General features: G+C 34.7%; 1 protein-coding gene across 4 annotated transcripts in view; it reads right to left on the reverse strand.

Moving 5' to 3' along the window:
• Nucleotides 1-16099, reverse strand: part of LOC127841737 (eukaryotic translation initiation factor 3 subunit A-like) — a 68055-nt gene extending 51956 nt beyond the window's left edge. For all 4 annotated transcript variants that reach the window (XM_052370786.1, XM_052370784.1, XM_052370785.1 and 1 more), the window contains exons 1-6: nt 15921-16099; nt 5386-5576; nt 4360-4496; nt 3093-3256; nt 2158-2216; nt 966-1106 (exon numbers count right to left, since the gene is read on the reverse strand). In XM_052370786.1, the coding sequence (XP_052226746.1) occupies nt 966-1106; nt 2158-2216; nt 3093-3256; nt 4360-4496; nt 5386-5576; nt 15921-15969 (741 nt within the window). In that variant the 5' untranslated portion in view covers nt 15970-16099. The remainder of the gene's footprint in view (nt 1-965; nt 1107-2157; nt 2217-3092; nt 3257-4359; nt 4497-5385; nt 5577-15920) is intronic.
• Nucleotides 16100-16892: the final 793 nt, after the last annotated feature.

The following is a 16892-nucleotide window of genomic DNA, read 5'->3' on the forward strand; positions in this document are numbered from 1 at the left end:
GAATCGGTATAGAAATGAAGAAATTATAGTAAAGGCAATTTTGGGTGGGTGTGGTCTATGTGGGCGGGGCCCCAGGGTTGGTTATGGGGCCATGCATAGTTGAGATTGACCCTAATGTCATAAGAGAAGTTCAGTATCAATTTGAAGTGAATCCGTGTAGAAATGAAAAAATTATAGTAAATGGAATTTTTTGGTGGGTGTGGCCTATGTGGGCGGGCGCCCCAGGGTTGGGATTGGGGCCATGCATAGTTGAGATTGACCCTAATGTCATAACAAAAGTTCAGTATCAATTTGAAGTGAATCCGTGTAGAAATGAAAAAATTATAGTAAATGGAAATTTTTGGTGGGTGTGGCCTATGTGGGCGGGGCGCCACAGGGTTGGGAATGGGGCCATGCATGGTTGAGATTGACCGTATTGTCATAAGAGAGGTCCAGTATCAATTTGAAGTGAATCTGTGTAGAAATAAAGAGGTAAATGTAAAATAACCTAAAAAAATGAGTGATAATTTCTGACGCGGCCCCACCCCAACCGCTATAACTTTTGACCCAGGGGTCAGATCAAAATTCCAAATAGTGCAGGGTCGCACATATGCTCATAGCTACCATGTGTGTAAGTTTCAAGGTTCTAGTGCTTTTAGTGTAGGAGGAGATAGTGGCCAGGACGGATGGACAGACAGACAGACGGACGGCGGAGATAACCACAATATCCCCACCTTTTTTTCAAAAAGCATGGGGATAATTAGTATTTTTTTTGCGAAATCTGGGCTTAAGGCCTGTGTGTATAGTGTCATCCCAGATTAGCATGTGCAGTCTGCACGACACTTTCTGTTCTGTTTCACTTCAATCCAAAAATCCAGTGGAAACTGTATGTCTTCCCTGATTAGCCGCTGCGGACTGCATAGGCTAATCTGGGATGACACTTTACGCACATTCATTCAGCCTTGTTAACAAAACAAAGCACGTACCTGCCAGAGCTCCATCTGGATGGCGCTGTCAAGCTGTGCCAGTCTAGTCTCAAGGTGCATGGCCTGGGACTCTGGGTTGTTCAGGTTGATGGCGGTCTGCTGGTGCTGGTGCTTGTGCACGTGACCCAGGTGGGTACGCAGCTGAAATGGCGTGGAATTTGAAGTGAATCTCAACATATCATTCAGGCCTTTTACTGGCGTATCTGCAAGTCTGTTTAACAGACCAATTTATCGAAGCGAAACATTAAAAAAAAAACTTCCCATTTGAAAAAAAATCCCTGTTTTGAGAAAAACAAGTTCCCTACATGTATTTGAAAACAAACACATAAATTTAATATTAAAAATAAAATAAGTGTTTTATGATTATTATATCTCTATTTCATTTTAAAAGTTATTACTGTAATTTATATGATTAAGTTCTTATTAATTAAAATTATTATAAAGAGATATATTAAATACATTTTTCCTAAATCAGTCAACTTATCTATCAAAACAAATTCCAAATCCTGAAATGGACAATAAAAGGCCTTTGATTGAAAAACTCGTAATTGATCTGCATGAACTCAGTTAGTTTACAAATCAGTGAACATAAATTGCTATATTTCATGGTCTTTTTTTCCTGATTTTGTGAAGCGGCCCTGGCCCCCTAACATTGAAAACAATGAGTCGCAAACTTTTCAAACCTGTGAAAAAAAATGAGTCCCAAACTTCTAAAAATTGCGAAAAACAAGTTGCAAACTTGTACAAAAAGTAAAATACAGTTTGTAAACAATTAGTATAGTAAAAGCATGTTTAATACTTGCATCATATTAAAATATCTTGAAATTATGGATTCAAATAAAATTTTCATTGTCTTGACGCTTTTTCTCTTCTACAAAAAAACACTTACATTTAAATCATATTCTGACTGGAAAACTCTATCTCAAACCATAAGAAAGCCAAACAACTGTCATTATCTTGTCTTGCTGTGTAAAATATTATTACAAATTGTAATTTTCAATTGTGAAATGGCTAGTTTTTACAGACGAATTTCAAAAGTTAAAAATTGTCATTTTGTCCAGTTTTGTTAAATTTCCGTGTCGAAATTGTGAAATGGCTGTCAAAGCCATTCTCTAAGAATGAAAAAAAGCCATGTAGTTGCAGATATCTTAAACATGAAATCAAGTGTTCAATATATTTTATGCCCACTTACATTGTCACACAGTTTTCTGAACTCTGTCTTTCTGGCATACTTCAAACAGAACTTGAAGGCTGAACAAATAAAGAACAACATTTAATAAATTAATAATCACTTGACTAGATCTTGGGTGTTATTTTTTAGACTATGTATGCCATTTTGATTAATAAAAACACATAATAAGTGTGACTGGACCTTGTAATTCAGAAATACTTGGTAGGAAGGTTAGTTTCGGGAAAATGTTGTTGAGCTGAACATGTAGGATACAATGTCACAAATACAAACACCAAAACTTATGACATTGTCCACCAAAATGGCCAAGAGGGAGGAACATTACGAAACAAGAGATGTGTTTGTCAGAAACATCATGTCCCCTTCTGCACCGCTTTGAAGCTTTATATTTGACATTTGACCTTGAAGGATGACTTTGACCTTTCACCACTCATAATGTGCAGCTTTATGAGATACACATGCATGGCAAATATGAAGTTGCTAACTTCAATATTGCAAAAGTTATTGCAAAATGTTAAAGTTAGAGCAAACAAACAAAGAAACAAACCAACCAACCAACCAACCAACAGACAGGGCAAAAACAATATGTCCCCCACTATAGTGGTGGGGAACATAAAAAATAATCACAAAGGTTTGTGCCAATAAAAAAAAACTTGCATAAAAACTCAAAGGCTACACACCATTATCCCTTCCCTGATCAGAAGCAAAATTAAAACTATACATAACCAGCATTAAACTAGAACAGCCTGTGAGTAACTCAGTCTGTTCAGGTTTTATGCTGTTTGCTGCTCATCAGTATCTTAAGGTTGAAAATGAAAATTAATTCTGTAGAATTTGAATCCATTCAGAAAAGTCTTTTATTTTATTTTTCAAGAGATGGTTCAACATGTGTATCTGAGAGGTGAAGGTCAAACAAGTGGCCCCCATCATGTACTCACCTTGCTGTGCGATGTCCTGGTACAGCTTCTCCACCTTGGAGTTGTTGCGCAGCAGGTCGAGGCACTGCCTGTAGGACTCCCACAGGAACTTCACCCATGGGGTCAGGATGGCACGGTCAGTCCTGTCCTGTGTGTCCTCACCGCTCACTGCCTTCAGGAGGAGGCTGCAGGAATATAATATGGGGAAATTGTTGAGTAGGCAGGGCTTTCCCTGACCTATCTGCAGGTCTGTCAAACAAACCCGCTTCTAAAGTTACATGGTATAAAAAATCTCAATAAAAAAAAATCTCTGAAACAAGAGATGTGTTTGTGAGAAACAAATTGTCCCCTAATGCGCTGCTTTGATTTTGTTTTGACCTTTGACCTTGAAGGATGACCTTGACCTTTCACCAGTCAAAATGTGCAGCTCCATGAGATACACATGCATGCCAAAAATCATGTTGCTGTGTTCAATACTTCAAAAGTTATCGCAAAACCTTTACCAAGGTTAAAGTTTTGGGACACACACATACAATGACTGACTGACACAATGACAGACAGACCAAAAACAATATACCCCCGATCTTTCGATCTGGGGGCAAAAAAATATATTTAATTTAAGTGTCTTACGATTTATTTCAACGACATCTAACAAAGTATATAATTATAATTTATAAGATTTTGTTCTTATAATTTGAATTATTAGAGTTGTACTGTTATATTAAACATGTTTTTCCCAAACTGGTTGACCTTTTTTAACAAAATAACTCCCCAATCAGAAATTGCATTTTTTAACCTTGGCCAGGAAAAAGCCTGACAGGGTCTTAAGCTTTGACCATAATTTGCGTACTTAAATTATTACTTGAGAAAAACAAAGTATAACAAGCCCCCCACCCCCTATATGACAATGTACCTTTACAAAATTTAAAACGGCAGAGCTTGCAACTTTGTGCTAATTTTAAACACTTTTCAGTCCTATGTGTACAACTGTTTTTGTGCGTTAAAATTTGATACAAATACCCTCTTGAACAAACTTTTTAAATTGCAATGTATTAGTAAGCAAAATATTGCAAAATTGTAAGCACTAATTTCTCAATTGTAGTCAAAATAACACGATTTTTTCCAATCCAAACGGACCTGGCCCAATTCCCAAACTGGTTAAAAAACACTGCCAGGGGCAAAAAAAAATACAAGCCCAACTATATGACACTGAGAATGTGAGCAAGGCCTGTTCAAAGTTAACTAGAGCAGGGCTTGCAAGCTTGTGCCATTGGGCCGTCAGTCTTACCTCTCGGGTGTATCCGGCATCTCCAGATCATCAACGTCAATGACCACCTGATGGGACTCCTGCCTGGCCTCCTCTGTCTTACGCTCAGCCAAACTAATGTACTTGCGCACAACATCTTCCAGAGATTTTATGTTAACCTGTCACCAAAAAATACACATAAATTATTGTGCGCTTTCTTTTAATATTGTTACAGTACTCTGGCCAGGATTTTAACCCTTTCAGTGCGGGAACCGAATTTTGAAGGCCTTTGCAAACAGTCTGCAAACTGAACGTGGCGTCTCATCTGGATTCAAACTGTTTGCTATTCTGATAGTATTCTTTAAAAAAATATCGAAGAAAATGCTAATTTTAGAAATTCAGCAGCCGACATTTTAGCAGACGACAAATTTCCCAGCATTCAAAGGGTTAAAGGATGATGGAGGATGAAACTGTTGTAAAGATTGCTATGACAGGTATTTATACATTCAGGCTATGGTTTACAATTGTTCCCTTCATATCTTAATTTTTACTTATATATATCTAAATTTTTACTTATATATCTTGTTGTGAGAATCAAGGCCGGACATCATACAGGGCAGAGAGGCCCATAAACATTGGGAATAGGCTTTTCACCCTTCTATTAATTCTACTTCTATTAATTGCTTGCTGGAGCACTGTTATTACAAATTGATAAATTAAATGTGACAATAAACATTATACACATGTGAACAGGTTTCATAGATAATGCTTTATACTTATGTCAACTTTGATGAATGATGTGATTGAACAAGTTCAAAGTTTACATTTGTATTATCATTTACAAATGAAATATTAAAAGCCAACATGCTGATAAGGTCACAAAGATGTATTGGATGTGGTGTTCACCAAGCAAACAGGAGGTCTCCGCTTGGATCCTCATTCAGGCAGTGTTCTCAATATCTAAGTACTGGTTCTTCCCAAGAGAGGGACTCAAGATCTCAAAAACCCCTAGGCTTTCAAGGTATTAATTCAAATGAGCAAACATAAATAGGTTGAAACCAAACCAACCTGCTGACAGATGTTCTTGTACTGGTAGAGACCCTCCTTGGCTATGTGACTCTTACGCAGTTCCACACACAGCTCCAGGTACTTCTCCATGATGGGCTCGTGAATCTTCTGCCATGTGCGGTGCTTCTTGCTCTTGATGACGTCGTACAGCGCATCCAGAGCCCGCTGCTTCTTGCCCACATCAATAAACTCTGAAAGAGTGAGGAAGTACAGTATTTTCTCATGTTCAAATTTGGGTCCGGTAAGGACAAAACATTCCCAATCGAAAAAGTATATATTTCCCAAACAATAATAATTAATTTTTGCTCAATATTTTTATTTTCGCAATATGGTCAGCACATTTAAAGAGTTTAAATAAGTGTTTAATTTACAACACAAAAAACCTTAGGACTTGTAGTTCCTAATTTTTCCATGTTAAATACACTTCAACACCGTTATTTCGAACACCGATAATCCGAAGTCACCGTTATTTCGAAGTATTTTTCCGGTCCCGATTTTGGTTCTTCTTTGTTTAACGTAAAATTTCATTTTTAATCCGAACTTCGTTAAACCGAAGAAATCGTTAATTCGAAGTGATTCTGTCGGTCCCAACACTATAATTCGCACTTAATTATCAATCTTTAATCCGAAGTCAAAACTGCAAAATACTGAGCGTAATTTCACACCTTTGTCATGGCGCGTCAAAAGCCGATAATTACACCTTTGTCGTCTGCGCGAACGCCGGTGTTCACAGAGACATTGCGTATTATTTAAAAAAAGAAAGGTTAATTCATTTCCGAAAATGTTTTCATATGTATGTATGTCTGATAATTTGTGCTATTCGTTTTATTTTATATGTTCTGTAAATAGAGAAAAATAGAAACAAGAAAAAGAATCGTTATATTCCCCCGTTTGTTACTTTCTTTTACCGTTTGTTACGGTTCTTTAATCCGTTAATTCATTTCCAAAAAATGTATTCATCTGTATTTACATGTATGACAATTTGTGATATTCGTTATATTTTATATGGTCTGATAATTTGTGCTATTCGTTATATTTTATATGTTCAGATAATAAGCGCATATTCATTATATCAAACATGTTATGTACTTAGAGAAAACATAAAAAGAAGAACAAGAATCGTTTTATTCCTTCGTTTGTTACAAGTAGAAATCTATTGCAATCTGACTAGTTTACTTTTTTTAAGTAAACAATTATTAATAGTAGCGTTTAACTGAACCATGCGAATTCCACAACGTTTTATTATTACAGAATCCTCAGAAGTCGTCTGTCAAATGTTTATTTCGAATTATCGTTAATCCGAAGTTTTTTTAACGGACCCGACGACTTCGAAATAACGGTGTTGAAGTGTACCACCATTTTTTGTGTGTTCACTTCTGGGTCCAGTATGGGACCCCTTTCGCAATTAAAAAAAGTATATATTTTACTATATGTGACCTAAAAATTCTCGACTGAAGGTTTCCAATAAAAAATAATTTGTTAACAAGTCCCAACATTTAGTAGTTAATCTCATATCCAGTTCTATAAGTTGAAGTTCCATAGTAAATATAATGTTGATATCACTTGTATTTCCAATTTAACAGTATTTGTTAAATATTTGTTCAGCCCTATTTTAGTCAAAACAATACAATATGTCTTAATCCAAATGTTGTTTGTTCTTAAGGTTGACTTAATTTTCTTCTGAATGACACCATTTACAAATGATTTTGAACTATTCAAAGCAACATGTTTTCATAAAAAGTCCATTCCATGGCATTTACACAAATGTTAATAGGGCAATATGTTGATAAATATCCCAGTGTAGTAGGTAGAGGTTTCAAAATCTGATTTTTTTTCTGGCAAATAATGAAATATGCAGAGGACATGGTTGTACCTTCATCCCTACATTTACAAATTTACATGAATAACAGATTATTCCTGGTCACTGTTACAAAGATTCCCTTATGAATACTAAGACAAGAATGTTGACATAGTGTGTTGAAACAGTGCTGTGTTATTCATGGTGCATGCGAAGAATACCTTCTGTAGGTTGCTATTCAGGTAAATATGATATGTTTTTTTAAGTTTATGCATTGCTTTCCTTTTAATGTAAGTTTTATTATGGGCACTGATTAGCTGCTGAGAACTGCGGTTGTCTTTATAAAGGGGTGCATATGGACAATGAGAGCCGTCATAGAAAAAATTATCATATTTTGCCCCTTAGGACAATAGTCGCCATATTTGCAACTAATTGACCGCATAATATTAATAGTACGGAAGGATGTGTTCAACTGAAAAAAACAACAATGTCAATTCAAAATAGACAACTTCCAAAAAATAAATAATGTGTCATTAAAATCTGCAGTGATGCTAGGTCATAAAAACAAGACACCCCATAATTAAAGGTAAACCAATATACAGTCGGTCAACCAGTTTAGAATAACCCAGCAAAAAACTTTAATTCTTTTGACGACAATAATATATTTTGGGATTTAGTGTCAATGTGAGAAGATGTCAAAATAAAGGGTAAAATTTATTTTGTAAGATAACAGGTTAGACCAGACGGCATATTCATTTTTTTGTCAAAAGTAGCCAAGTAAAGTTCACACTCGGAAAATTATTAAAAATCATTCAACTTACGGAATAAGTATTTCAAAACATTGTCATGGCATTTGTTTTCAATCAGCAAAAACCTTATTTGAAAATAATAAAGCCTTCTATATCTATATGCACATGTCAGAACATAACTTATTTAATCAGTTCCGGTTAACTTTTTGCTGCATTTATCCCCCCTGTAAGCTAGTCTTATTTATAAGACGCGCAAAGAATTTAGAGATACTTTTTATATGGGCTAAATTCTTCAGAAAGTCTTATCAGTGAAGGACCCATTATGTGTTGGACACCAGAAAGTTCAAATTTTCATCAATTTGCGTAAAATTGCAAAATAACATTACCAACTCATTCAGTTTTAGTTCAGAAGACCATTTTTACCTCAAATATTGTCAAAATTGAAGCTAGAAAGGCATAAATTCTTCAGTTAAACTTCTGCTTAAATCGCAACAATATCACTGACCCCTTGCAATATTATGAAACAGATTTAAGAAGAGCTGTTTGTAAAACATGCATGCCCTCCATATGGGCTGTCATTTGTAGTGGCAGCCATTGTGTGAATAAGTTTTTTGTCACTGTGACTTTCAGTTTGACCAAGTGACCTGAAAATCAATAGGGGACGGTCATCTGCCAGTCATGATCAATGTACCTATGAGGTTTCATGATCCTAGGCGTAAGCTTTCTTGAGTTATCATCCTAGCAACCCCAGATTATTGATAATCCCTATTAGAATTAGTGGGCAAAATGGGGGGTTATGCTTTTAAAATGCTTATTACAATTGTTTATTTTCATTTCACAATATTCAGATAAATATGTTTTGAAAGTGCATTTACTTTTTAACGGTGTATGGCTTGTTGGTGTGAATTATATCTTACTTCCAAGAATATCTAGTAGAAACTGACATTGTTAACATTTTTTATGTCTGGCTATAACACGCTTACTGACCTGTATTTTTGAACGGTCACGCTGTTTGCACATGTTTGCGGCATGTGTGTATATTGTCAACATAAACAACATGATGTTAACCAATCAGAGAAAAGATAAATTTTCTTTGCTTTTTTAACAAAAAAAATCTGATGAAAAATGGCTTCAGAAAAATCAGTCAAAGTCTATAGTGTGCCATTGGATTAATCAAAGGTAAATATTTTTTGTTCAACCTCTGTCAAAAACCTTGTTTCTTACCTTTATTTTGATGGTTTGTTTTTTAAAATTGGATAAGAATTGACTTTCGCATGCCAGTTCAAAGTTCAAGGGTATTTGTTGAAAAAAGCAACCGCGTGCGACCGCCATTTTGTTCATTGTCCATTCAATACATTTGAACAAAAAAATCAATAAATAACAAAAAAACACTTATGAATGAATGACAAATACAAAAGTTATTAACACAATTACGTTTTGGCTTTATTAAGGTTCAATTATTTTTTAGCATAAGGAAATGGATTTTTTAATTATGATTTCATCTGTATTTTTTATAGTTTGACACTGACAGTTGACAGCCAAACTTGTACACCAAATTAAAGCAAAAGCATTAAATTTAATTTCTCCACAAAACAACATGGTCATACTTTTAAGACGTTGAGCTTGAATCTGTTTGTTCCTTTCACATATTTTATAATGAAATATTACAACAATGTAATTGATAATCTTGTTCAATATTATTGCATAAAATAAATAAAGAAAGGATAGAGCAAAGTCGGGTAATTTCGACACCTTAAGAGTAAAATTTGATTTAGTCCTGATGTGTCGAAATTACCCTCCAAGTGCCCAAACTAAATGAAAAACACCGTTTTGACTTGTTGATATTTGCTAACGAACGTTATTATCGTTGCCGGCATAATTCAAAACTTCAAGCGATTTAACTAAATGCGGCGGAGTGTAATTTCGACAGTAAGCGGCTAATTTCGACAGTCAGCGGCTAATTTCGACACTTGTCTTTGTATTAATTTTCAACAACTGTTTTAATCAGTTATTTACATTGTATGTCTCAATTGATAGAATTTCACGATCTCTTTAATGTCTAGTGTTAATTAGGCTCGATTGTTCATTGTCGGCTTGGGTACTGCTAACATTTACCCCGGGTACATTGAAGTATACTTACATGTACCCCGGGTACGGTAAATATACTAAAACGTACCCGGTCGAAATTAGACTGTACCCGAGTTTTATTCCCGCCCTAAATCAGATGTCGTAAAACGCGCTACCGATTACCGTTATTACGAAACAAACTTCTGTTATTTGTTTTTATAAACTGCATCAACATGCTTTTTGAGTATGGATACCGATAATATAGAGGCAATTTAACAGAAAATTGACATAAATATGAACATAATTAATATAAAAAAAATAGCCGACGACGACCGATTTAGCGTAAAAATTCCCGGGTAGATTTTAGTATATTTACCATACCCGGGGTACATGTAAGTATACTTAAGCGTACCCGGGGTATATGTAAGTAGTACCCGAGCCGAAAATGACCAATCGATTGTTAATAAGGTTGTGGTGGTTTAGTGGATGTGATGTCCGCCTAGCGATCAGGAGAGAGTGTTTTAATAAGTCGTAGGCTTTCCATGCAGTGGAGCTTTAATAAATAGGATTATGCTAAACTAGTGTTAATTTGCAAATCAGAGAATTATAAATAAATTGCATTTAGAGTTCGTATTGTGCTCCCACTTGACTCAATATACAGTACAGACACCGTGTACTTAAACAAACGCCACTCGCCGTAATGTTCATCTCACTGTTAGCTTACCAATATGAACCCCGCGATAGGTGTTCAGATCAAATGTCGCGGGGGCCGTTTGCCATAGACTAACACCGCGGACCCATAATATCTACCGCGGTGATCATCGTGTTCGCTAAATATAATTGAACATAAACGTATTGAATTGATCCCTTTAATTTAAGAGTGATAATGAATAAATAAATTCTATTTTAATGTACATGCTGGTCGAAAGGATGTGATAAGTATTTAAAATATATTGGCGACAATAAAACGCCTCCGATACATATGTGTCAACTGTATCTATCAAATACATGCAACTTCTCCCTTCTTTAATTATCCATTACTTGATAATCCCATATACGCCCGATTTCCGTTTTTAAAGCAAATTATCTGAGGGAAATATAGACGATAAGAGTGCTCAAGAACGCCATAAACATAAACGTTCGCAATTTTCGAAAGTATCAAATGAATTTCGGCATATGATTCTATTTAAAGGTTTGATGAACTGCATGTAAGCCCCTAAACAATACAGTTGTATTCCAACATGCGAAAATCATCTTACACGGTTTGCACGCGCCGGGTACAGCTATTTTCGGTTAGCAACTTCTAGATAAAATAAATGAATTTCTTTGTCCTGATAAAAAGCGCGCGAAAATTGGCGTGGGTGTATTTATTTGTAAATACAAATTTCGTAGCGGGTACAACATTGTGATCATTTGATTTCCATTAAAAGTTTCGTTGTGAATTTCAACTAAAGTTGAAATATCTCGCGATATATTTGGCATTGCCATTAAGAGTTAATAGTATTGATCATCTAAACGCTTTATTTACGTTTCCGACGTTATGTACTGTACAAATTTAAGTGCATACGTGTGCACATACTTATAACATCTACATGTAGTACACATGTATATGATTTTCTTTTGTACATGTACATTTAAAACGCGTGAATGACCCTTGCAGACAGGTGTTTACGGTGGTTGCGCAGCATCCGAGGTGATCACAGGTGATCCAATTAACGATATAATTAAGTAAAAAAAATACATTTTCATTAATCAATAACCTTCACAATCTTTAAATAGCTCTAATTTTATACAATCTGCTTGAAAAGATATAGAGAGAGCTAAATATAATATTCAATAAGCTGCGTCAACTATTTAAAGAGTAATTTTATTCAACGAATCTATCTTTCCATATGCGCTGGGAATGCTTGAACACATTTGGAGTGTCGGAATTACCCACCATCGTATAAAATCGGAGGATAATTTCGACACCCCACAAATCATAGTTTAACAAACGATTTGCACTATTCAAACACAAATACAGGTCAAGTGAAACAAATTTTATACTAGAACTTGTACAAATACCAGAAATACAGCGAAATCCTGAAGGGACGTAATTGACAATTATGTAACCTCCCTTAGCGAAGCTCATAACGCTATAAAAATTCTCTAAGTTATACAATGTACGTATTTTAAATGACTCACTTACATGCAATTAGCGAGACGTTTGATAGAGAGATGTTATCTGGTGACGTCACAACACCAACTACGTCACATTTTACAACGAAATCATACGGGATGATGATGATTTAAGACTGGTCTGATAAGTACTGTGAAAAGTGTCGAAATTAGACGACTGTCGGAATTACCCTACATTGCGCTATATTTAAATGGAATAATCTTGTAAACATGTTTAATTCTGTTATGGATACTTTGTTTGCTATTTCATATGTCGAAAATAAATGTAATATTAAGCAATTTAAATGTGTATGTATTTGTTGAAAAAATCATTCCGTTTTCTTCATGTATGTTTATGCTTATACATTTTTAAGATTCAAAGATACCAAGAAAATAATTATTCCAATGAAATCAGCAGGAAAAAATACATAAGATCACCAAATTGTATTGTAAAATGATAACAAATAAAACAAGATGTGTTTGTGAAACACAATGTCCCCCTATATGATGTTTGACCTTGACCTTGATCCTTCACCACTCAAAATGTGCAGCTCCATGAGATACATATGCAGTTCAAATATAAAATTGCTAGCTTCAATATTGCAGAAGTGACATTACATGAGCAATTTTGACCCATATATTTAACCTTGAAGGATGACCTAGATCTTTCACCACTCAAAATGTGCAGCTCCATGAGATACATATGCATGCCAAATATCAAGTTGCTGTCTTCAATATTGTAAAAGTACTCATAAAATGAGCGATTTTGGCCACATTTATTTGACCTCTGACCTTACAGAATGACCTTGACCTTTCAACACTCAAAATGTGCAGCTCCATAAGATACACATGCATGACAAATATGAAGTTGCTATCTTGAATATTGAAATACTGCAAAAGTGTACATTAAATTAGCGATTTTGACCCATATATTTGACCTTTGACCTTGAAGGATGACCTTGACCTTTCACCACTAAAAATGTGCATCTCCGTGAGATACATATGCATGCCAAATATCAAGTTGCTATCTTCAATATTGCAAAAGTTATTGCAAATTTTAAAGTTGGCGCAAACCAACCAACCAACCAAAAGACCAACCAACAGACAGGGCAATTTGCTTCTTAAACTTGCAAAAATGGTTCCGCGTTGCCTTGACATAATACTGTGATAAATATGGATCAAAATTCTGAAAATAACGTTAAAATTGCGCGCTTCAATCTTCCATAACTTTGGTTCTAATAGAGATATTTTAAAAAATTAGAAAGTTCTTGAAATGTCTTGTAAATTCCTTTTCAATGATTGTGGTTTTTTTATAATTGCAATAACCTGGGGTTGCTATTAGTAGTATGCTCATCTTTGTTGATTTAATAAGCATATGTTCAAAACAGATATGGTGCAATTTCTCTTCACTCTTTTAAGTTTCAGCAACTTTGTTTATGCATGTCTTTTTCGACCTTCTGCCTGTGTTGTTTTATGTACTTACATTCTACGTTACATCGGACGGTATACTGTATGATTTGTATCAATATTATTTATATACAGTATAAAAATAAAAGATGTAACTTATTTCAGAACTTTTTGTCATTAGAAAAAAACAATGCTTAATTAATCCAAAAAAGTTTAATAACATTGGTTTATTATGTAACGCTCAACACCACAACAAACAGACGCAAACTGTATTTTATGCTGTTTATTCTTCCACATTTAAAGGGATCTTTTCACGCTTTGCTAAATTGACAAAATTGGAAAAAGTTGTTTCAGATTCGTAAGTTTTCGTTTTAGTTATGATATTTGTGAGGAAACAGTAATACTGAACATTAACCATGCTCTAATATAGCCATTATATGCATCTTTTGACGATTTTAAAACCTAAAAATTATAAAGCGTTGCAACGCGAAACGATTGAATAATTTGGAGAGTTCTGTTTTTGTCGTTAAATTTTGTGAAACTACGAAGATTGCTTATATCAGGTATAAAATACGTCATGAATGTGTACTCGGCGGAATATTAGCTCAGTAGGCTAAGGCGTTTTTACTTCAGGACTCTGGCAGGACTCCAGGGGTCACTGGTTCGAAACCTGCTCCGGGCAATGTTCTTTTCCTTTTTTTATATTTATTTCTTGATTTTTTACTGGAGCTTTTATGATCCAATGTTTACATTTATCAATATAAAGCATTTAATGAATAAGTTAAAAAAATGCCAAAATCTGTGAAAAGGCCCCTTTAAACCAGATGCTTAACATCAAGGCAGTGTTAATCGATATATATATCTACACAGCTAGCGAATCGAGAGATATTGAAAATTTGAATAGTGGTAGGATTTAATTTGCTAAGGCGCGCAAAATTCAAATTGTCATTCAGGGGTTTTTTTTACTAAGAAAGTGACGCCGATATTCGGCGTCTTCCCCTACCAGAATTTTTCCCCTAAAAATACCATTTCCCCTCCAAAAATATAATTTTTCACCAAAATATAATATTTTACCCTCAAAGAATTTTTTTTTTCTTTTGGGAAGTCGACGCTTATCCAATTTGTACCATGTACAACGATCTCTCTCTCTCCCGACGAACACTCAAATCTGGAAATCCCAGTGATTCTATATATAGCTCTTAAATTACGTCATGGAAACCGGGCAACTAATCGTATTAATCATGTGACTATTTTACTGGATTCCGGTCTTGCGCGAGAAGGGTGTTTCGTCAATTAATTACCGGAAACCAGTCGAATTTTCATCCGGGTTATGTGAAAGCCAAGATATAAACGTTTAAACAGAAAAAGTCTCACAATTGGCGTTCATACACGAACAAAATAAAACGTTCGGACTCGGAAAATATTAATTGCGTTGACGTATTTTTTAAGAATGAATCATCAAAGACCGTTGAAACCCAGCAGGATTCGGAGGTACATGTAATCAACATCGATTAATACTGTCGGATTATTGTGAAAGTGAAAGTAGACAATCGGCAGCTGCCGCACCTTTCCCTTCCAATACTGTAGCAGATCTAGATCGTCAACCCATTCATCATGAAATTGAAATCACAATATTGACATCGTTCCCTGGCCCAAGTTGAAAACATTTCCCATTATTAGATCTAGCCCTGCAACTTTATTTAGGACTTTGACTTTAATATCATACTTGTTCATGTGTTTAAGAACAAAAAGGTCAGAGACATGACTCTTTTTCTAAAAAAAAACCTGAAGTCTGTAGGTCAGTTATAGACATTGAAATGAACAGTTTTTATTTTTTCCCCAAATATGTCTCTTTCGCGCTCGATTTTCCCCTTTTACCCAGCGTCTTCCCCTTTTTCTAAAAAAAACCCCTGTCATTACATAATTTTTACGGAACATTATCACGAAATGAATTGTCTACACAGGTATGTAAATATTGCAATCTGTTGAAATTAAGTGCCTGATATCGGGCTTGAATGTTGCGCACAAAATCCTTGCGCATCAATATAGACAAATAAGGTAAAAATGTCCAACATTGTTTGAATGCCTCCCAGGTTGTACACTCCAAATATTAACAATAAAAAAAGTAGCTTTAATATTTGAGAGTCAACTGTGTTAATTTAATCCTTTACCTGATGTATACCGTAGACACTTAACATTTTGTTTTTATTGGGGCATTATGGAAAATAAAATACAAATTAATCAGAACTGTTGATTATCCGGAACTGGTTGACAAACTGTACTGCGAAATATGGAAACAAAACACATGTGGTAAGATCATGAATGACATTTGCTGCAAATGACGCAGAATCTCATACCATTAGCCCGTTTAAGGGCATTCTCGGGACGTTGGAAATATGTCGGCATGGTTTATGCGGATGCTACATAATATAAACACTAAAACTTGACACAAATATGTTGTGAACAATGTTTTGTCCACGAAAATGGCGAAAAGCCGGGCACGTGGGATGTGACGTCACGAATATCTGCGCCGATAAATAGTAATTTTGTAAAACTTACAAAGGAAATTGTGTAAAACCCGGAACCAGCCCTTAAACCCAGAACATTTAATCGGAATTCCAGAAACCGATGTCGCGTGAGAATTGACATGACGCCGCCTGTCAATCAAGTTCTTATCTAAGAACTGATCTACTAATCAGCGATCGATTAACCGGAAGCTAGACAATTCACCCCCAAGACAATTCACCCCCAGAAGACAATTCACCCCCTAGACAATTCACCCCTGCTCCCTGAACAATTCACCCCAGATATGTTTTTTGTTGTTTTTTTTTCTGTTTGTTTAGGATTCAGTAATAACGAATAACTGTTTTGTAAGGATAGTAATTTGTATTCTATTTATTTTTTTATAAAGTTCTAATAAAAGCATATAAAGATGTTCTCAGAATGTCTTTCTTTTTTCCTTAAAATTACTTGCAATTGAAACATACGTGTGCTTTTTATCTATTGATGTTTGTTTTTATTATTTACAATATCTTATTATTGTTTTTATGACATTAAATTATTTATTATGAGTTTTTGTCTTATTTAATCATGTTTTTTATTAATTAAAACAGTTTATATTTGTAAAAAGTGTATAAATAAGTAATAATGGTATTGAATAGATTATTTGGAAATAATCCAATGTTTTTTATTTAATAAGTTATGCAAGATTTCGAAATTTTCATAATATTACTATATTTATTTTTAAATGGGAAATATAATAATAAAATATTTGTTACATTATTTCTCTACAAAGTAACAACACCTAAAAACAACCTTTTTCACAGCAC

The sequence above is a fragment of the Dreissena polymorpha genome, chromosome 8 (genome assembly GCF_020536995.1).
Source record: "Dreissena polymorpha isolate Duluth1 chromosome 8, UMN_Dpol_1.0, whole genome shotgun sequence".
NCBI lineage: Eukaryota > Metazoa > Mollusca > Bivalvia > Myida > Dreissenidae > Dreissena > Dreissena polymorpha.